Raw genomic sequence first — 22,808 nt, forward strand, 5'->3', positions numbered from 1 at the left:
GTATCATATGTAGTATTCTATCGGACTTTAAGTAAAGGTTTAAACTAAGTGGGACTGAACTGATAAAAAATTGTTTTGCGGTCGCAAGTTTTCGAAAAGTTTGCAATAAGTGTTCTTGTTGCTTTTACTTTCTAATTTGTATCGTTCATTTGGTTGTTTTTTTCCTTTTAGTTAGTTGCTGGCTAAGTCACTGCTTGTTAAACATTTTGCGTGAATTGTTTTTGACTTCTCTAGGCTTTTTTCATCCTTTGCTCCTGAAAGCACTTTTAGGCCGCAGCAATTGGGAATTTGTAGAGTCAGTATTGAAAAATCAGAAATAAAACCTTTGTTGGTATTGATACTAGTCCCTGTATCCCTTTATTTAAAAAAAAACAGAAGTATGTCTAACTACGGATTGAGGAGATTATCATTTTTGGTGCCTAAAAGATGTTTTTGTACAAACATCTTTTTCTTTGTTTAATTTTCTGTTTAATTGCTCTCGAATGAAAAAAATAGCTTGACACACTGCTTCATTTTATTTGAAAACGTTACAACGAAAAAAGCTCATAACGATTCGACGAAGCTATGATACTATTTTAAGCACTATGATAGTATTTTGTTTTCCATTTCCCTGGTCCAAAATATATTCAACTGACTACTGTCGGTCGATTTTTCTGAGCTACGGAAACCATCTTTTTCGATGTTCAATATTGCATTATTTTTCTGTTGAAAAACACTGAAATGTTCTTTTTTAATTGCTCTCGAAGGAATTTTGAATCAGTTGTTGTAAAGATGTGTCTTTTTAGTGCAAAGTTATTGCTGGTCCGTTTTTGCGCTTTTGTTCTGGAAGTTTTTTTTGATGTCTTGTGTGATTTTCTCTTTTTAGCTCTTCATTTTTGAGTTGCTCTCATTATTAGAAGCGATATTGATTGAAAGGAAATCAAAATCTTTGTAGATGAGTGGCTTAGATGTAAATCTGCCAACCTGGAGTTGCAGGGTTCAAACCCCGAGATTTTTGCGCCCATAAAACATTTCTAAGCTGAGGATTAAATTGCCCCGTCTGTCGTTCGAGAGAAATTCATCCGATATTAGTAGGTTTTTGTTCATTCAATTCCAATCGGGATTATTGCAATCAAGGGCGGTTATTTTTCGGCAATCTGCCGATTATGTTCCGATTTATATAGAATTGTTGTTAGTGGAGCTGCGAAGCCAAGCGGAAAAAAAATACGCTTCTGGCGTATGTTCTTTGCTATAACCAGCAGCATCCTCGAATTGTTATCTCGTCATATCAAATGAAAACTGTTGTTTAAAATGCGATTCCGAACTTTGAATCTGACCTATACATGTACTACTATGCTAATAATCGTTCAGCTAAATATTTTTTGAATTATTCGGTGAAATTGGTCTTAAAACTATCCCCAGATTTCATGTAACTTTTTCAGAATGAATAACAGCTTATTTTTTTTCTCTGCAAATGTTAAAACAATTTTTTGTTACCTTTTCTTTCCGTTATTATTGTTTAGTTCGTCTTAGTTGAAGAAAACAGGCTAAATTTTAACAGTTATTTGCTTAATTCTTCAGTTTTTCTGGTTTTCAATTTTCTTTTCATTTTCAATTCTTCAACTTGGTTTGTTGGCGGCGTTATTGTTGCCAAGTAAATACAATTAATGGTTTGATAGCCCAAATTTTCCTCAATTTTGATCAATTCTGCTGTTTGTTGTAGTTTAGTATTTTATCATATAATTGTTTTCCCGTGCAGTTGGGTGTGGTGTTGGTGCTCAATGAATAACCGGAAATTGTGTAGTAAAATGTGTTAACTTATGTTGAGACTTATGCAGTTTTATGGAATATTAATCGAAAATTTTGCAGGTTTCATAGATTTCGTCCTATAATTTTCAGCATATGCAGATTTGTTTAACAAATGTTAAGTATATTTGACAATCTGTTATCAAAAATTGTTTTTGGAGTCACAAATGGTGAAAATTTTCGAAGAATATATTTAACATTTTTCTTTTTTTTTTCAAATTGAGTGGCATAATGAAGTAAATATTTTTGCTAGTAGTTGGCTATGGCGTAACTGAAGTATCGCTTTGAATCGATTCCGGTGTTATCGGTTCTGTTCTTTTGTAATTAGCTTTACCTTTAATCTTGTTTTACATAAGTCACGACTTTCGCGTTTTACTTCTCACTTACTGCACTCATTGTTTCAGATGAATGGAGTTGAGAATTTTTAGCAAATTTAGTCGAATACATTCAAGGTCGAAAAGCAGAAAAAAATAGAAAGCTTTTTGTCACTTAGAAAAAATTTTAGAGCGTTGTAATTTTTTCTCTTCTCTTTGGTTACAAGTTTCTAAGTTTATGGGTCCACGAAACTCCTTAGTTGGCTTTTGTTGGTGAGGATAAATTTGGTCAACTCGCTTTCTCCTCCCGCTCCAGTCATCTACCACAACCAACCCCTCGCAAATCTATTGGGAGAGCTTTTCCCTAATTTAGTCTGTTCTTTTACAATACCGCTCAGTCAATACCGTCTAAACTAGATATTATTGGGAATCAGGTATCTGCATTAGGTATTTCTTAACACGATTCTTGGTTGAAAGCCTAATTTTTGTGTGTTCGATTAGCTGTCACTGGTGATGCGTTGGGTGAGTCTGTATACCATTAAAATTATACTGTCTGTCATCAGTCTTAGAAATTTGGGAGCATTAATCATCGCATACTCAATACTTAAGTAAAAACAGATCTCGAAACTCATGACTGAGTTGATCTACAATTGTGACGACAGTTGTTGTTCGTTATTTTACAGAACTTCGCCAATCGCTGCAGAATCACCACGAGCTAAGTATGTCAATGTCAAATGGAGGGCGATTGAGAAGCTTTGACAGTCAGGAGCACTTAATGGGTGGACATTTGGAGAATGGGTTGGACATGGTTCCGGACCAGGCGTCCACTTCAACAACTCTGGGGGAGTACTACCCCAACATGCCCCCCAATCACAATGTGAACGCTCATCTACAGTTGCCAGTTGATGACCCCAGTATGTACGATAACGAGTTCCAGCGACCCAGGAGACGGAGTCGCACCCATTCGAGGTATGAGGCATGAAAAAAAGTATTTCATCCGCAATTCAGACTCGTTTCCTTTTCGCCAGCAAAGAGAATTTTTATTCCATTGCCGTGAGTGAACTTACGCTCGTTTGCGCTGATTGGTTTGTAAAGATTGAGAGGGGTGGAACTAGTCATTGTTATACAATTGGGATCTTTTCCGTTTGTGACCCCCCCCCCCCCCCCCCCCCCCCCCCCAGTACGTTATGCAACCCCAGTTACAGAACACGTGACATTCATAGTAAATCATTATGTAAAAATATGGCACGTGCGTCTGGGGGATGCAAACAATGTGCGCCCACTAAGCTGCGGGGCACAAACGTCCTATAAAAGATCCTACAATTGATTTGGTGCTAGGAAAATTGGCCGACAGGGCGTTTAGCCGACAAGGAAAAATGAGAAATTTAGCCGACAGTTTTTTCATAATTGGTAATAAACGTCCATAAATGGCCCATAAATTAGTATTTAGGTTGTAATAGATTCATATAAAGTCCCACGGGCCGCTGAGGCATGGCCATGGCCTGCGAGGCATGGACAGATGCGGTAAAATACGGTCCGACCACGGATAGACCTTCGTTACACTAGTTGATGAAAAAACTGCGGTATATTTGCCCGCTTACGAAATAGTGTTTTAAATTGGCCAATCACAGCTTTACTTAAATTGTCGGTTAAATTTCTCCATTTTTGGTTGTCGGCTAAACGCCCTGTCGGCCAATACGGCGGACACCAATTGATTTATATCGAAAAATTCATGCAATTTTGTGTAAGAACGCAAGAAAAAAATAGCCGATTACACGCGAAAAATCAACTGCGTGATAATATCTGAAATGTTCTGTTTTTCTACAAAAAATGTGCTACAGTAATTCTCATGTTATCTCATGTGAATTAGAATTCTGGTGTGTGGGTGACTGCGAGATGAATTATAATAGTGCGAAAAGATTTCCCAGTCCGGGAGTCGAACCCGGGCCTTGTGGGTGAAAGCCACAAATCCTAACCGCTAGACCAACTGGGATCTGGCATAGTTGAACGCTGTTATAAACTTAAAATGGTCATACGCAGCACATAGCGTGAGCGTATACATTGACTAACTACAATTGTAATTTGCTTGCTTAAAGTGAATTCAGTCAGTAGTAATTACAAGCGACAAAGAGGTCTTTTAAAGAGTTTTAGAATTTAAAAGAACTCGACAGAATAGATCCTTTTTGGCGCAGTCCCGTACGTGTGGCGCATGTTATATAAGATTAGGTAAATTGAAACAACGGTTTAAGGGCCGGATCTTCTATTTTATTCCGTGCCGAAGCTGCTGTGGAGACATAAATTCATTGTATTGAAGTAAAATTGTAAAGTTTTCAGGCGCCATTTTTGTCAGATTTTTTGCTTGAAATTGCTCTAAGTTGGAATAAGATTTAACATCAGTAAATTTCTTTCAAAGGAATTTTGATGCTTTTGAAATGCTATACTTGTTTACTTGTTCTGTTTTTTAACCTAACAGACAGTTTACGTGTCGTAAAATATAAGTGAATTTTAGATTTTGCACCCTTTTTTTTTAAAAAAAAATTGTCTGTTCTTTTATCACTTAATATCATCAATGACAGGTGTGATTGGTTGCTTATGAGGCATAAAAGAACCTAATTAATGGCTCGAGTTAACAGCTAGTGGTTTTCATGACTTTGACACTACTTTTTCGCAAAAATTTTGAGTGAATTTTTGAGTTCTGCAAGTATTTATTGTAGTTTTTGATGTCTTATCATTTAATCTCACTGGGACAGGTCTCTGACGCTGCTAATAGGGGTTAAGTTTATCGATTTAATCGCTTATGTTCAAAGCTAGTGCTTTCTATGACTTTGACGCTAATTGTTTTCAATAATAATTAAAGAATTTTTTGAGTTTTGCGAGTTTTTCTTTTCAACTTTGTCATCCTAACTCTTAGTCTCATTATTGAAAGGTGTCATTGTTTGCTGAAGAGGCTTCAATTAAAGCGAGTCATTTCAGTTTCTATTTATGACTTATACGCTTGTTCGTTGTTTATGAAAATCTCAGTATTTTTTTTAGTTCTGATAACATTTGTTGTGCTTATTGCTGCCTTATCACTTAAGCTCATTGATGACAGGTCTCAACGGTGGTCATTGAGGATTCAAATAATTGATGTATTTGATCCTTCGGTAGTTGTTGCGTTCTGTGACTTTTATGCTAAGTGCTTTCAAAAAGTTTCGGCTAGTTTTATTGCGTTTTTTGGTTATTATTGTCTTATCGTTTAAGATTATTAGTGAGAGGACTCCTCGACATTTAATGGCAGGTTGCAAATGAGAAATAGAGGAATTTAGTTGTCAGCTTGAGCTCATAGCAGTTGTTTTTTGATAATGATCATGTCTTTTCAAAAATAAAAGTTAAATTTTAAGCGTTGCTTGTTTTTGTTTTTCTTGTCTTGTTTTATTGCTTAGTCTCATTACTACATTACTAACAACTCTCATTTGCCTTTTAAAGCGAAGTAAATGATTGTCAGGTCACAAATTAATACAATTCTTTGAACTGTATTTCCGTCCTGCTATGTTTTTTTCGTCGTCAAGATTTTTGTTACGACCATATGACGTCACAACCACTTCAGATCGGCTTTTTGTTCATTCGTTCATGCAATTTCAATGGAAGTCATGCGTGACGTAATTTTTGGCTCTTAATGGAGGTTTTTTGTTCATCCGCGCGATTAAATTATTGGTCACGCTTGACTTACATCACTCTCAGAAATGACTTCCTCACTTTGAAATTGACTTTTATTTGCTTTAATTCAAAGAGATAAGGTCAAATGGGTGTGTCACTGCAAAAGAAGTTTATTTAAGAGAAGCTAATAGAGGCAGCAAAAACGTATACAGATTTTAAATCAAAATATAATATACCAGCCTTCAATGAAAAGACGATTTTTTTGTTCTCTTTTTTACTGTTTTTTTGAGACTACAGATCTACAAAGCTATTGCACCTTTTTTCTGGCAATCTGCCAGCTATGTTTTGTTTATTTGCTCTCAAATAAATTTTCTGGTAAATGTTTTGTGTCGGTCTTTTGTGCTACTCTTTGCACTACCGATTATGGACAGTTTTTATTGTGTTCATTGTTCTCCTTGTTCTAGATTCTTTCTCTGGATTCTTCATCTTTATCTTTAACGCTTGACTTCCGCATTTTTGCGTCTTAAACTGCTCTCATCTGAGTTTAACTATGCTGAACTTAATTGGCGGTAGTTGGCTACTAAAAAGCTAATGGGAGTGCAACAAAATTGATCCCATTTTCAAAATTTGAACCGTGTGTCTAATAAACTTAATTAGAAGCACCAGTTAGGTACACCTCCTCTTCGGCCAGAACCTTAGGTGTTTAGTCATCAGACCTTTATACAAAGGAATCCAAGGCATACAGACCAGAGCATTGGTGCATTGACCGTCTGAGAGTATAGCTTTTTAATGAGTTGAATCTCGTGATAGTCAAGTCTCCTCTGTCGGCTTCCCTTGTTAGTTGCTGTCGACGAAGTTTGAATTATCGCATTCAACTGTTTGAACAATTTCACAGCAGTTTTTACCTTTTGTTAGAGAATATTTTTGCGCTTTTCTTCTAGAACATTCCTTGACTTCTGAAGTGACTTTTTCGCGCTTTCGTTCTTCATTTTGAGTGACCTCACTCCGAAGTAAAGCTTGTTGTAAAGCTGAAATAAAAACGATTGCAGCATAGCAAGAAGCTGGGACTGATAGCCGAGTTGGCAGTGCTGTTGGTTAGGGATGGGGAGTTCCATGGTTCGAATTCCGGCGTGGTCTACTGTTCTTGGACCCATAAAGAAAAATCGATCCAGGCTACATTCCCTGAATTAAATTGCCTCGCCGACATTCTTCCGACATTAGTCGGTTTATGTTTACAGTTTTTCGTTTTCATCGGATTTTTTCGGTGGTTCGCGCCCAATCCAATCATAGTCCATGCTCGATCTAGTTTTTTGCTTAGTGATTGAAGGTTCTTTGATTTGTAGGTTAGGGTTTTAATGCTATTTTTTTCAACTTCGTCTAATAGCAATTTGTTTTCATTTACCTCATTTTGCCTCTTTCTCGAGATTTTGCATGAAATCGTTTTTAACCAGGCTAGTGTCATTTTTCGCTCATTCTGGTTCAGGTGCTTTTAAACAGCAGCAACTCAACAAAGCGCTTTAAAATGAGTTGCCTTACAAAACTTCTTACACCTCTAATGCTTGTTAGTATTGATACAAATTATCATTTCATTCAGGAGAACGAGTAAGTGTAAGTGCGGAATGAAATAAAAAAAGTTCGCACTTTAAAGATGTTTGTTCAAAAAGTTAATTTTCTTTTCTGTTTTTTAAATCCCAATTGGGGTTATGGAAATCAACGGGGTCTATTTTCCGGCAATCTGCGGCGATTGTTTCGACTTAAGTTGGCTTCGTTAATTGCTCTTGGACAAATTTTAACTTTTGTAGTCGTTTGAAGTCTTTCCTAATTGCAAAATTTCACGTGATGCTCAGAGAGTCAAAGTTTTCACTCATTAAAATTTAACGCAACAAATGCAAATCTGCAACTCACGTCATTTTGGATCGAAATTTACGGCTACGATATCTTCAAAATCATCAGCTGTCTTCTGTGCAGATTACTGAAACGTCGGAAGAATTGCTCTTGAACGACTACTAGCGGGGCCTGATAGGTGATTATTGAACACTGTTAATTCTCATAGTGATTATGGAAATCACTTCAGGGCAATTTTCATTTGACTTTGGTGGAAATGGTTGGAAACTTGTTTCCTTTTTGTCGCTTTCGTTGTCGTGGCTGTTTTGTTAGGCTTTTACTAACAAAATGATCGGCCTCGAAACTTGATGGCTAAATGTTTTTTATAGTTACAGCTATTTAAGGGACTGAAAATACCAATTTCCCAAAATGCCTTTCTCAATTTTGCCTCGTTTTGCGACTTCGTGTGTTTCCTTTTTTCGGTGCCTGGATAAATGAGGAGGAAGAGCATATTCCAAGTTCAAGAGCCTTTATTCAATTAGTTAAATGTTAGGGCTTTGTTTAATAGAAAATTGACATGTTTTGAGACTTCCTTGATTGAATTTCTCTTCTCAAAACGGATAAACAGCTCTATCCCGAGTGAATAAGGTAATAATTCAGCTTTTTTTTTGAGCGGCGTCAGTTGGTTTAAGTTTCGATCCTCCATTCCATTCCCCCAATTTTTGTGCTCTCGCCCCATTGAATAACCGAATATGGCTATCAGCGGTGGCTTAAACTGGCTAATATCAATGCTATTTGCTCGCCAATTGTTTGAAAGCAGTTCGTCTTAAGTTGGTTAGGTTTTTGGTTTCACTTCTTGCTAGATTTTTTCATATCATTCACGCCCCAGCCTCTCGTTACATATTTTTAAAATTTTTGTTAAGCTGCATTTTTCTTTTATTTTTTGTAATAGCCGCGAAGCGATAGCGGCTATTATTGGGTACATTGTGGTTTTCACAATTCAAAGAATTTGAATTGTATTGGGGCGCTGTCTTTTTTCTTAAGATCTGTTCACTCATTTTCATGATTTTTTAAGTCAAATTGGAGTAGTGATTTCGGTCACGCCGAAACAGGAAGTGGAGCGAAAAAGCCAGTGGTTTTGCGGCGTGAATCACTTGATTTTTACTTTTTTCAGTTTTTTGGATCGGATTTTTTTCTGAATGGTTTTCTCAATCCATTCATAGTTCATGCTAGGCCTAGTTTTTTTGTTTGAACGAAATTTATTTTTCTCGCTGGTGGTTTTTTGTTCTCATGCGGCATTTTGACATTGATTTTCTGTTTTTTTTGTTTTTGAACCGATTTTTTTAGAATTGGTTTTCCCAATTCATTCACAGTCCGTTCTAGGTCTTGTTTTTTGTTGAGTCAGTGAAAATTTTTTGATTTGTTTGTCGGGACTTCTATGTTTTTTTTAATTCGTCGTCTCCATCGATGATTCGTACGACCTGACTTCTTGGAATTGACTTTTTCAATGACTTCACTGACTTCTACTGCTTTGCTGTTAAAATTTGAGTGCGTGACGTCATTTGTTCTGCTTTTACGTCATTTCCGTGACTCACCTCACTCAAAAAATTGACTTCTGAACTGTACAATTTGTGAACTTTTACTAGTTAAAGGTCAATAGAGTGCATCTAAGTAGTGCCAAACGTATATGCCCTAATTCTTGAGTATTAGAGTCTTGAGTTTTGATTTCGATTATTAATTTTGAAAAAGCTCCATTAGGGTTTTTCTTTTAGATCGTATGTGTCTGATAAAAATGACAGTCCGAATCTAACCAAAAAGTCTAGTGCTCTATATAAAGGACTGTTGGTCTATCTGTCTCTCTTATTTCTTTAGTTGGGTCAATTCATGGAAGGCCACAAGCGTCTATCGCGGTTATTTTCCGGCAATTTGTCGGCTCTGTTTTAAACACCTTTGCCAACTTGTATTGTATTGTACATTCGTATATTCATTTATTTTTTGAATTGGCTTTAACAGTTTGAAACAAAAGTTCTCTTTTCTGGGGAGGTATTTTTTCTGTCAAATTATGTCAACAAGAATAACTGCGTTTTGCTGCTGAGTTTAAGAATTGATATTCTGATTAGATCTTCAGTTGTTATAGTTTGAATGTTTTCGGGCTTTTTTCCACAAAGTTGTTATGTTCCTGTTAATTGCTCTCAAATAAATTTTTTTGAAATTGATGAGTTTTACTGATTTTTGTCTGATTCTTTTGTCTTCAAAGCGGGGTAAACGGGTAAAACCCGTAGTGCATTAAGTCTTTGAATGGGTCTATTAGAGCTTAACTAGTATCTAATTGTATAAATCAGACCAATCTGCTGAAAACACATGAAATCATGTGATAGGTCATTTTTTGTTTGTTTGTACCCCCGTTGCAACTTGAGCCGCATCATTCTGCTTTTGATAATGGCCAGTTTTGATTTTGCAGTTTTCTAAAAAGTTTTTCCATTATTTTAGAATTTTTATTTAAATAGTATTTGAACAGTATCTTTCACCCCTTAGTTTGGGTCAAGACGAACCACTCAACTGCTCGCGTGACGTCATTTTTCTTACTTATTGGAGACTATTGGAGCCAGTTTTTTTGGCCATTCTCGTAAATCTTTTTCTAATAACACTTGACATAACATAATTCTCAAAATTGTTTTTCCTCACTCTGCAATTGAATCTGGCGACTTCATTTAGAGGAGTCGAATTCAAAAAGGGCTAAATTTCAAAGTGAAGGTTATATTATAGTATAATTTATGTTGCAATCAATGCAATCATCAGTTATTAATGAAATCCATCTTCTCTTAGTTTTTCTATGTCTTGTTTGAGGCATTGATTTTTACAAAGGTACCAGCTGTCATTTCTCTCTACTTTTTCAAGTCGTTCAAGTTTTTTTGAGTTCAATAGCTGAGATGACATCTTTGATAACATTCAATGCAGGAGTTTCTTTGCAGAAATGACTATAACTGACTTTGGTTGCATGCATTTTAAGGGAATTACATACAACCGAGGCCAAATTGCACCATCATTCTTGTTTTTGGGAGGAATATTATTTGACACGAGTAGGAATACCTCTTCAAATCCTTCTCTGTTTTTCGAAAGGGTATTGAACGTGTTCAGGGATCGTGGTCCAATGACGGAACGCAAGTGGGATTTCGTGGGGCTGGGAGACCAGCAATCACGCTCTTCTGGAACTCGGAGAAGGTCAGTGTCAAGGTCGTCAATGGACTCATCTGGAGGTGAGGGCAGACACAGACCCCCTATGGGTGGCCAAATCACGGGCACAGCTACCAAACGAAAGTTAGTGTACGCGCCTTTATTCGTGCCAATAATTCTCCCGATTTATAAATGTTTGCCTTTCAAATTAAATTTTAGACATTCTTTTTATAATTGTGCTATGAATTACTGTAGAAATTTCAGGAGATGAGTTATTTCGACATTAACTGAATGTAAATCATTTATCCATAAGTACTTGAAGAAAGACGTAATATACCTTGGGCGTAATATGACGTAATATAAAAAGCCGTTTAAAAATATATTTCCCTAACACTGAGTAAAGATTGGTTGGTGCGGGTTCTTCACAACTCTACGTCTTAATAAAGCATTTAGTATTCCTTCAAATTTACCAATAAAGTAACGACAATAATTCAGAATTACAAACAAACTCAGAATTTTAAAAGAAGCTAAGAGATCCAAAGTACATATAATTTTTTTTTTCGTTAGTGGACCAATACGTACCCAACTGATTGTTTGTTTAATACTTGCAACCCTCTCTCTCGTCCACATGCAATTTGTAACTCAAAATTGGGATCTATTCTGTTTCGCCCCCCCCCCCCCCCAGTTTTTTATGACCCCCAGTTACAAATTATATGATGTTATATAGCACGTTACTATGTAAGAAATTAGCACGTGCGCCTGGGGGTCATAAAAAATTTATGCTCACTAAGCTGGGGGGGGGGGGGGGGGGGACAGAATAGATCCCAAAATTGTACTACATAGTCGCCAACATTTTGTACGTGTGAATAGTGCAAAACATAATGGGGCAAACATTAGCTCTCTTGGTGTTGTATAATAATTCATGCATCATGAAGGTGTACTTGAATATTTCTGTTGTTTTTAATTGGTCTCAAACGAAGTTTGTAGCAATTATATTAGTCCTGTCGGTCTTTTTTATGCGATTTTTCGCTTGACCAATTTTTCGTCTGACGCAATTGACTTTTCGTCCTCAAAAACGGTATAAACAGGTAGCGCGTAGCGGCCAATAAGTGCTCTTAGAGCCTTTCAGCTCACTAGTCTGCAAGTATGCGATTCACAGAATCTGTTGGAGACATCTTTTGGTGCGAAGGGCGGTTAGTAGAGATTGCCCCCCCTACTGTTGAAACCGTTTTGAACCCCCCTCCCCTTAAACAGTGCGAAACAATGTTTGCTGGTCCGTACAATGTTTTCAGAGTATTGCTAATAGATAGCCCTTTAGCAATGGCGTACAAAACAATTATTATGGTTTCTTTCTTAAATACGGTAACTGGTGAATTATGACGCGTCTTTTCTAGCTTTAAAATTATTGATGAGTTGATCTTTTCCACGCAGATCAACGAAAGAAAAATTGGAAGAGGCGTCCAGGCAGAGACAAGCTTTAAGACAGCATTTAGCAACGAACCGAGGTGGTGCTGGCGGTCGGAGAGATTCCTACAATGTCAATCCTGAGGATGCTCTTGTCATCACCGCTGGCGGAGACTTCTCGATCGGTGTCGGCGGTGTTCCACCTGGTCCTAATGTTGCTCCTATACATACAGAAAACTCAGGTTATAACGGGTTCTGAATTTATTGAAATCGGGCGTAAGTTCAACGCAAGTGACCAACTATTTTCAGGTGTTGCTTTTTGGACAATTTTTTTCTGGGTCGTGTTGGTACTTTACGCGCTTTTTTTGCTAGATAACTGCCCCTGATAGTTTTTTTGTCTGACCAATTTGACTTCGTCGAGAGAAGGGAGATGAAGTGATTCTTAGGAGATTAACAAGTGTATGGCATAAGGAACCCGGAAACTTTTGAGGACGAATCTGTTCATGATGGAAGGTGCATTTACTTTTAAAAAATGCAGCAATAATTTTTTTCTTATGCGTGTTGTTGCTTGACTGACTTTTCTTCTCACCCGTTGACTTGGCTTCCTCAAAAATAGGATAAACTTCCAAAGTTCGAAGGCATATAGTGCCTGTGCAAGCTTTTTTAGAGCTTTAGATTGTTCACCCAGCCGCTGTTGAGGCAGAAATTCGTAGTTTGAAGACAATTTTAGAAGATTTGAACCTCCTCCTCATTTTCTTGCCCACGTATCAATATTTAATTATAGCCGTGAAGCTGTTAAGTGAGCATAGCTATATTGTGGTGTTCCTGTTATTTACGACTCGAAGAGGATTATTGGTGGAGCGTCTTTTTTGATCGATATTTTTTTTGGAGGATATTGGTTATTTGAAACAGGATGTAAAAGTTCAATTCCTCACGTGAAAACTAAGTTTTTAGGTCAAACGGTTGAACGAATTGAAGAGCAGAGAGAAGAGAGATTTTCTGTTCATGCTGCTTCTTTGAGAGAGCGAGAAAAGTATCTCATTGATATATTAGAGTTTTATATGCAGTCTTGAGCTATTTGTGATTTCGTGGTTTTGAACGCTTTTTTAGCAGTTTTTGTTCGTTTTTCATGCTTTTGGTGTCTGATTTATCTTGTTTGGTTTTAATTAGGTGTTGTGTTGGTTTTTGTGGTCTTTTGATTTTATTATTATAGATGTTTGTTTTAGATGAAGAAAACAATCTAAATTTGAACAATTTTTTGCTCAATTTTTTCTGTACTTGCATTTTTTGTTGCCTAATTTCGGTACGGTTGCTTGTAAGTTAAATGTTAATAAGTGAAAAGATTTAATTGTTTCGCAGCTCATATATATTTTTTAAAATCATCAATTTCTAGTTTTTCAAAATCTAGTAGTTCTCAAAATCATCAGTTTTTTCTAGTTTTTTCTCATGTTTTAATTGTTTTCCAGTGTCTTGGAGTGTCGTGTGGGAGCTTAAGTATTAAGCAGGAACCATGTCCTAAAGTGTGTTGAGATTTTTGCAGTTTTGGAAGATTATTTTTGAAAAATTCAACAGGTTTCTTTGACCTTCAGCTTTTAATGGCTCCCAAACAACGTTTGTAGTTGCCTTGATTTATTTTTCGTCCGATTCATTTAGCGCTCAGTCCTCAAAAACGAGATAAACAGATAGCATCTGGAGGGCATCAAGTGGCTGAGCAGCTGATAAACCACTCAATGACCTCCGGGTACTAGCTGTTTATCCCTTACGCCTTACTAGTCTCTAAGTATGCAATTCGCCGAAACAGTTTTGAGGAGACACTTTCAGGATGTCAGCGGCAGTTCTTAATCTTTTACCCCACCCCTCAGTCACCCCAGTCCCCCTTCCCAACCCACTCCTCCTCCGCCCCTCGAACACTCCTGTCCACCCTCCTCCAACCTGGTCATTGGGACCGCCCTCTCGTCCAGCTGTCCTAGAACCCTACCCCAATCCCATTGCTTGACCCTCCACTCAGCTCACACACACCTAATGCTAGTATCCCTAGGCCCCAGCTGGCTGCTGCCAAAGCCAACCTCTCGCCAGTTGTTTGAGAGCGATTCGACCGACGATAGTCTATTGTTTCTTTGCCCGGTTTTTCTCCTTTGTGATGTATCGCTCGTTATGTGTTTGTTCTGACAAGCAGTTTTATTGAAAAGAGTTGATTAAACCAGCTGTTTTTTGTTTGGAATTGCAACTTGTGAAATTTTTTGAGTTTTTCTAAATTTTTCTAATTTGTTTCCTTTGTTTTTTTTTTCAAAAGAGAGTGGGCCAGCTAGTGGGTTAAGTTGTACTTCGAGTCGCTTCCGCAGTCTTCCGGCTATGTTTTTTGTTTGTCATCTGACGCTCTGTCTTCGTTTTACATGCTCACTCAACAAAGCTGAAACAGATGAAAATCTGCTAAATGACTTCTTTCTCTCACTAACGGCATTTAAGCGCGTGACGTCAGTTCGCACCCGTATCAATTGCTTTCAGGTCATTTGCGTGATTAGATTTTGATCATACATGACTTGCCTCACTCAACAAAATGACTTCTGCACTTTAAAGCTAAGTTTAGTTTGAATTACGTTAATTTGAATTTGAAGATGAAAGAAACTCGTGTGTGTGATAATGGTCCCTAATAAAAGGCGTCTGCTCTATTATCAACAAGCCTGATTAACTCACCGCTCAAAGTTTTTTACATTTTTTTTAACGGCGTCGATAACTAGTAACTTAGTTTTGCATCTGTTTCAATGTATTATACGGCACGCATATCTGTTTAGCAGCTCTTCCGTCAATCTCCCGGCTATGTTTGAATGTCTTTAGATTCTCTGACGTCTGTGGTGCGTCTTTGTTTGTATCCGGTGCTATTCATTTGCCTTCAATCTTTGATATTTCAACTCCACTCATTTTGCACCTGAACGTCGATATTTTTCCATTATTTGTCTTTACTCGGTTTTTGGAAATTTTCAACAATTTTGGCTTGCTTTTGCTGTTGTTTTTTTGTGTCATGTCCTTGTACCTATACCTTGCGTTTGTTTCAGTTTTAAATTGTAATATTTACGGCTCTTCTAGGAATATGATTGTTAGTCTATTTCGTATGATCAAGATTTTTTATGTTTTCTTAAATTTCAGCAAATTTTGAAAATCGGCGTTTTTTCAACAAATTCACAGAACTGTTTCTTCAATTTAGGCAAAAATTCTAAGTTAGTTTTTTTCACTCAATCAAGTTCTTGGCGAACATTTTTTTCTCTCCATTTTCTTTGCTTCGTGTTTATAAGTTAATGAAACATTTGTGACTAATTCGATTGTTATTTAGATTTTCGTGTAGTTTTTTGTCGTTATCTTAAGTTTTTAGCAGTATCTTTCTCAGCTTTTTCAGGGTTCAATATCTCGTAGGAAAATAAAATTTTCTTTTTGATTGATTTTGCTTTTGGTTTATTCTCTTTTTTGATGCCAATTTTTTTTTTGTAGTTTTGATGGAAAGTTGCGTGTTTTTAGTTGCTCTCGAACAGTGTTTGAGGTAATTTTTTTAACGTGTGTGTCTTTGTATGCAATTTTTTCGCTTAACCGTTTTCTTCTAAAACAGTTTTTGATTTCTCTTCTTCATTGATTTTTTCATGCTTGACTTCTTGATTTTTTGCCCGACCTAAATTGCTTTTATTGAAAAATTGAGTCTGCGTTTTTTTGCACCCATAAAGAAAATATTTGAACACAATAAAGATTGTTTGCTACAGCCCCTTCTGAATGATAGTGATCCTGTCGTTCGAGAGAAATTTCTCCGACGTTTGTGGCTTTATCTTCATACTACTAAATAGCTTCTTTTACTGCGATGTGCTTCCGGAATTCACATTTTTCTAAAACATTTTTCACACGTAATTTTTTAGTTGATTTCCTAGTTGTGATTTTGATCACTCCGAAGCAGGAGGGGGAACGACAAAAGCAGGTGGTTTCAACTCGTGAAGTGTTGTCATACTTATTTTAAGCTGAGTTGGAAAACAGTTTGCCAACAAGACTTGGTTTTTGAGAGTTTCGGTTTTATTATGACGGAAATTTGAGGTCAAATTTCACTATTTTCAAATTTCTTGAATTTCTGATCTAATGATAATTAAGACAGTTTTAGAATTCTGTTTTTGTCAGAAAAGACTTTGAGTCATTTCGGAAATTCTTTCGGCTGTTTCTTTGTGAGATAAATAGAAGAAAAATTGTTAAGGAGGTGAAAAAATGCAGCTTTTGCATTTTTCCTGACTTTCAGTTTTGGGTATTTTTGTTCTTTTTTGGCAAATAATTCAACCAGTCTCCCTTTCTTTTGTAGGCTACGAGATGCCTGGAAGTGATGCTATAGGGGGAGGTGATCTGGGTGGGATGAGAGGGGGAGCGAAGGGTGCAAGGAATGCCAGTTATTCAACAGACAGAAGAAACCCAAATGCCCCCGTGATTGACAGCAGCGAAAATCTGTTCAGGTACCACTAGACATACCTCAATCATTAGCTATCTCAGATCGAAATTGCAATTCATATCACCTCACAGGACAAAAAGAACAGAAGCAGCAATCTTTCAAAGTGTTTACCTAAGTTTCTCACCTTTGTCGTTTGGACTGCTCTTTGGCGAAAGACTTTTCCATGTGGTTTACTGCAGCAAAAGTTTTTACTGACTTGCAAACTAATTCTTCAAAAACAAATGCCTCAAAACTGTCCATTATGATATGATTTGGCTGATTTTAATATTTAAAGTGAGATTTTGTGAAATTAAGGGAAGTTATTCAGTAGGCGTTAGTCTGAACCAGTGACTATATATGAATTACACGACAAAAAATTCCTAATTTCTGAAAATCGTTGAAAATCAACGTTGACGTCCTGAAAATCAAAATAATTTACTTGTACCATTACAGAATTTTAAAATATTCAGTAAAAGGTGGTCAAATTCGATTTTGAGTGTACAAAACGTGCAAGTTCGTACAAATCGATTATGTCTTGTTATTAGCATTTTCTCATCTTCTCTTGCGGTTAATATGGTGCTCCTATTTCTTTTTCATGGGTGCGCTGTCTTTTTTGAAGATATTTTCACACTTTTTGACATTTTCTTGTCAATGAGAAGTCAAATTGGTGAAATCACGCTGGAGTAGTTAGAGGGGCGAAAAGCAAGTACTCTTAAAGCATGCCCTATTTTGAGAGTGCTTTCAAAGGGAAGTGCGATTTTTGCAATAAAACAGAATTTCGGTTTTTGAGTGTTTATTTTTCACGTGCTGTAATTTGATTTTTGGTTTCGCTGTTTTTTGCCCTCCATTTTCTCTACGAATGCTTTGGAAAGACAAAGCATGTCTTACAATATTTCAAAGTTGCACTTGTTCAAACACCTCAAAGGGCAACTAATGGTTTTCAAAGACTTAGACGTTATTCGTTTTCATGAAATTAATTTTCTTTGTATTTTGCTGGGTTTTGTATTTTTTTTGTTGTTCTGACGTTTAGTCTCATTATGGATTGGTCTCAATGACTCTTTTCTGTTCAAATTAATTTACTAATTTGTATTGGATTTAGTGGTTTTTAACGACTTTGACACTAACTGTTTTTGAAAAATAGTGGCTGTTTTTTTTTATTTTGCCATCTTTTGTAGTTCTTTCTTCTGTTCTGTCGTTTAGTCCTATTATGGAAAGCTCTAAATGGCTCTCTAATGTGTCCAATGTTGGTCAATTTAGTGGTTTCCATTCATATCTCAGAGTCTTCACTACTTGGAATCCACTTGCTTTCAAAAAACTTCGTTTTCTTGGATTTTGAATTTTCTTGCAATTTTTTGTTAATCTGTCGCTTAATCTCACTAATAAATAGGTCTCAATGGCTCTTTTGTTATCCATATTTTGGGGTATCTATTTTTTTGTCAAAGCGGCAGGTGTTAGTGACTTTGTAATAGATGCCGAAAAGTTCTAGCGTTAATTGTGTTGTTAATTGACCTTGATGCCACTTCTTGATGACCTTCAATGACATACTTCAAAATCGTTCTTTTCTTGCCAAACTTTATTTGTGCTGCCCTTTTTAGCGGTTTTCTACGAAGTTGATGCCTGCTTTATTAACTTCCATTAAGTACAGGCATTGTGAGCTTGACGTTGTCGGGAAAAATAACTTCGATAACCCTTTTTTTTCTAAAAGAAAGGAAGTTTTTTTTTCTATTTTTAAAGCGTTTTGTTTACTTACGTGGATGTCTTGGTATTTGATTTGTTTGTTATCGGAGGCCCTTCTTCCAATTAGGTGGATAGTGTTTTCCGGTTTTGTAATGGAAAACGAAGTCAAAAATCGAATCGCGATAAACCTATATAGACGAATTTTACATGCCCGCTCCTTGAACTTTGTTTAATTGCTCTCAATCGAAGTTTGCAGCAATTACATTAGTGCTGTAGTCTTTTTGTATGTGATTTTTTGCTTGATTCATTTTTCGTCTGACCCTTTGACTTTTCGTCCTCAAAAACGGGATAAACAGGTAACGCCTGGAGGGCATTAAGTCCTCTTAGAGCCTTACGTCTTAGCAGCCACTGCGAATGCGATTCACCAAAACTGTTAAGAAGACAGTTTAATAGTGTTCAGGGTGGTTCCTAATCTCAAAAATTTGAACCCTCGCCCCGTAGTCCCCCTGACTTACCCCACCCCTACCCCCCCCCCCCCCCCCCCCCACACACACACACACACACACACATTAACACTCACTCACACCCAACACGCCCCCATCTACCCTCGTCTGCCTGGTGATTTGGACCCTCCTCTCGTTCAGCCTTCCCACCCTTCCCCCCTCCCCCATCGCTTGGGGATCCACCTCTCCTCCCAAAGCTAGCAGCTCTCCCAAGCTGGGTGCTACCGATATCTAAGCCAACCGCTCGGCGGTCGTTTGAGAACCATTCGCCCGACATTAGTCGGTTATGTGCTTATAAGTCTTAGTTAACATGTCTAGTGCTTATTGGTGTCGTTACTAGCCCCTGTACCATCTCTTTAAAGAACATGAGTATGTCTAACTACGAAATGAAGAGGTTTTGTACAACATTAATTTTTATTTTCTGTTTTTCTTTCAATCCCAATCAAGGTCATGGGCATCAAAGGCGGCTAGTTTCCGGTAATATACCGTGTATGGTTTTACCTGTTATAATGTGTTTCTTATCTGGGTGATGGCTTTCTTGGATGACCTCAATTGTCATTATAGAACCAGCTCCCGCGATTCGCTTCCTGGTAACCGACCATCAGTTCGAGGTCGACAGATGAACGATTCATTCGGACGAGTATCAGCAACGGGCGATGATGTTGATGCGATGAATGACTCCGTGTTTAACCAGGAGAATTCAATTCACATTGAAGGTGGGGGTGGGTCTGGTATTGTCTACAGTAGCAACCCTGGATTGAGTGCCAGAAAACTATCGGCTGCTTCCTCTGGAATGGGAAGCCAGGAGAGACTCAAAAGTGCCAGTGGACATAACCTGAATAACATGAACAGCAGCTTCACCAAACCCAAGTCTGCCTTCTCAAATGACAGCTTGTCAAAGTTAGCCTATTTTCCTACATATTACAAACCTATAAACATTTTTTGAACAGAGAATTGAGAATGAGGTTTAATGAGTAAACTAAATATTGAGTCAGCTCCTCATGAAGTTTATGTTATCCATCATTTGAAAGTTTCGCCCTTGACACGTTTTAATCAAAAAGGCTCCAAAATTGGTAGGAAAATGAATTGCAAACACAGAGGCCTGAGTAGAGTGAAGAAGGATCTTTTCCGTTCGCCCCCCCCCCCCCCCCCCCCCAGTACGTTATGCCCCCCCCCCCATTACAGAGCACGTGTTATTACATGTTAATCATTGTCACAATAAGGCAGGTGCGTCAGTGGGGAGGGGGTGCAAATATTATGCACCTACTAAGCTGGGGGGGGGGGGGGGGGTTCACAAACGGAAAAGATCCGTGAAGTACGTGATTTTGGATTCTTTGAACTTTCAGTTTTCCCTCCAAAGACTCTCTTGTGCGCCGTGGATCATTGAGTGGTGCTGGATCAACTGAGCATAGATTGAATTTGAGAAGCAGTAGTGAGAGTGGGAACGAAGACCGCCCCAGTCAACCTGCAACCAACTATCACACCCCACGCACATCTAGACCCAGTGAACGAAAGAACCCGGGACAGATACCAACAGCACCGTCGACAGTCGTCAAGCAGAGTCACAGACCAATGCCACAAACGTCTTCTATGCAGTTAGCTATTAATACTTCTACGCGATTCTGTAATGTTATTTTTTTGGTTCTCTTTGTTAAAGGTCAAAGAAAACCAGGCTCTTGGTCGGTTCGAAATTATATCCTTTGCACCTCCACGTCATTTAAACCCCGCAATCTTACCCCAAAACCCTTTCCGCATCCCTTACACGCATCCTTAGTTTTAAATGTTTATTGTACCAGATATGCTGGATCATGTGTCCAGATTAACAGGCTTTGAATTAAGTCTCATAACCACCATTATGTATAAATAGCAGAAAATTATCTTAAGTGTTAGTTCTGCTATTAACAATGTTTGCAAATAAATTGTCAATTTTTCTTGTTTAGAAGTTTGAGATCTACTGACTCGCTTAATGCGGACTGTGAGGGAGTCTTAAGTACAGCTCCGAGCAGTCGAGAGAAACCAAGTCCTAAACAATCTATGCTAAATACTCCGCCCAAGACTGTGATGAAAAACAGGACCAGACAAGTGACACCTGAGAGTCGCAGCCCTTCGGCACCTGGACAGCCGTCAAAGGGACCCAACGTGCCAAGGACCGTGACAAAAGGCGCCCCTCCGAGAAGCAAGCTTGTAACTGCAGCTCAGGGGCCTCCAAATGGCGCTTCAAACTCGACTAAACAAAGTACGTATATGTTAAATGTTTTTAATAGCCGCCATCATCTTCTAAGCCGGCTATTATAGCGCTCCTATTTTTTTACAATTCAAAGAATTTGAATTGTATTGGTGCGCCGTGTTTTTTTTTTAAGATGTGTTCACACATTTTTCAATGACTTTGATCTTTCAAAACGGGATAAACCGGTAAAGCCCAGCGGGCATTAAGTTTCATTAGAGGCCCAAAGTGGGCTTTAGTAGTCCTTCAAGTGCTTATAGTGGTGCAGCTGCTGGGATGGCCTTAATTTAAGGTTAAAAGGTCATTTTTAAGAGTTTTTGGGCTCAAAATGGTGCAATTTTTCATGTTTTTTGTGATTTTTTTAAGTTTTTTTATTAGTCTTAGGTTGAATTTTTTAAAAGTTGATCAAAGCTTTTTGCGAGACAAAATTGCTTGTTATGATCATTTTATGAGCTATATGTTTTGGTACTACAAACACAAACACGCAAAATGATACTATTTTTCGCAATTTTTTTCAGGTTTTTTGAAAATTTTTGTCATATTTTGAGTTTTTTTAGCTCTAGGTGTCAAGAAACCTCATCTAGGGTTTGATAAGGGGTTTGATGATAGATTACTGCTTAGTTTCTAGTGGTAATGGAATGTTTTTCAACTTTTTTGCCATCATGAATTTTAGCATTTTTTGACAAAACTTGCAATTTTTTCATATTTTTTGACATTTATTGTCATTATTCAAGTTGTTTGAGTTCCAGGGGCAAGAAAACCTCATCAGTGGTTGGATAATAAGTTACTTAAAAATTTTTAGTTGTCATGGAATAGGTTTCAAATTTTCAATATCACAAATTTTAGCGATTTTTACTTTTGGTAAAATTCGCATTTTTTTCAGGTTTTTGAAAATTTTCGTTATTTTTCAGTTTTTCCAGCTTCAGGGACCAGGCAATCTCTTTTGAGGTTTTGTTAATAGGGCACTGCATAGTTTCTAGTAACAATGGAATGGTTTTTAACATTTTGATGCCTCGAATTTTATCATTTTTTTGATAAAATCTGCATTTTTTTAAGGTTTCCTAAAGTTTTTGTCAGTTTTTGATATTCGTCTATTCTCAAGTGCGAGAAAACGTATTCCACGTTCTAATAAACAGTTACTGCATGGTATTTAGTTTCAATGGATTTGTTTTGAACAATTTAACCTTTCGACTTATAGAAGTATTTTGATAAAATTTGCAATTTTTTTCAAGTTTTTTCAAAATATTTGTTTTAATTATTTTTTTCTTCCCTCAGTAGCCAGGTAATTTCATCCAGGGTTTGATAGCATGTTAATAAATAGTCGGGCAGTAGTTGCTAGGCGGGCAATTGAATGGCTTTCATCCTTTTAGTAGAACGAATTTCTATTTTTTGAAATTTTAAAAATTATTGTCTATCGATCTATAGTATTTTAAGTTTGGAATTGCTGATGTAATACTGGACTGATTTAGGAAGCAGAAATTGTTTTTTAACATGTTTTTGAAATGGGTGTTTTTAAAGGGAAAAATTTGGCCTTAGGTTTAAAAGCTTCAAGAGTTATAGCAATGAGTATATTTTTGTTTAGGTTTGATTCTTTGTCTCTCCATTTTATGAGATGATTTTGTTTGTGTTCTGGCTGAAATTGTTCAATTGATCTGCTGGTCAGGTAGAGTACGTCTGAATTTTTCTTTCAATTCTTTGAATTGTATTTCAGGACTTGTTTTTTTCGTCGAATAAAAAAATGTCTCGCTTTACCTCATTTTGCCGCTTTTTCAACATTTTGCGTGAAATCTTTTTGACTTCTCTAGGCGAGTTTCTCTCTT

General features: G+C 37.2%; 1 protein-coding gene and 1 non-coding gene across 5 annotated transcripts in view; one reads left to right on the top strand and one right to left on the bottom strand.

Annotated features, from left to right (window-relative positions):
• The window catches only part of LOC142334769 (uncharacterized), a 56,188-nt gene that overhangs the window by 11,223 nt on the left and 22,157 nt on the right, over positions 1-22,808 (top strand). For 3 of the 4 annotated variants that reach the window (XM_075383055.1, XM_075383057.1, XM_075383058.1), the window contains exons 4-11: positions 2,601-2,621; positions 2,783-3,068; positions 10,698-10,877; positions 12,165-12,379; positions 16,462-16,609; positions 19,329-19,664; positions 20,111-20,359; positions 20,705-21,000. In XM_075383055.1, coding sequence (XP_075239170.1) covers positions 2,601-2,621; positions 2,783-3,068; positions 10,698-10,877; positions 12,165-12,379; positions 16,462-16,609; positions 19,329-19,664; positions 20,111-20,359; positions 20,705-21,000 — 1,731 coding nt within the window. The remainder of the gene's footprint in view (positions 1-2,600; positions 2,622-2,782; positions 3,069-10,697; positions 10,878-12,164; positions 12,380-16,461; positions 16,610-19,328; positions 19,665-20,110; positions 20,360-20,704; positions 21,001-22,808) is intronic. The other variant, XM_075383056.1, reaches the window with a different exon arrangement.
• Trnae-uuc (transfer RNA glutamic acid (anticodon UUC)) lies at positions 4,021-4,092 on the bottom strand. The gene has a single exon. It is a non-coding gene; the product is annotated as a tRNA-Glu (tRNA).

Source organism: Convolutriloba macropyga, chromosome 2 (genome assembly GCF_964194025.1).
Source record: "Convolutriloba macropyga chromosome 2, txConMacr16.3, whole genome shotgun sequence".
In the NCBI taxonomy this organism is placed as follows: Eukaryota; Metazoa; Xenacoelomorpha; order Acoela; family Convolutidae; genus Convolutriloba; species Convolutriloba macropyga.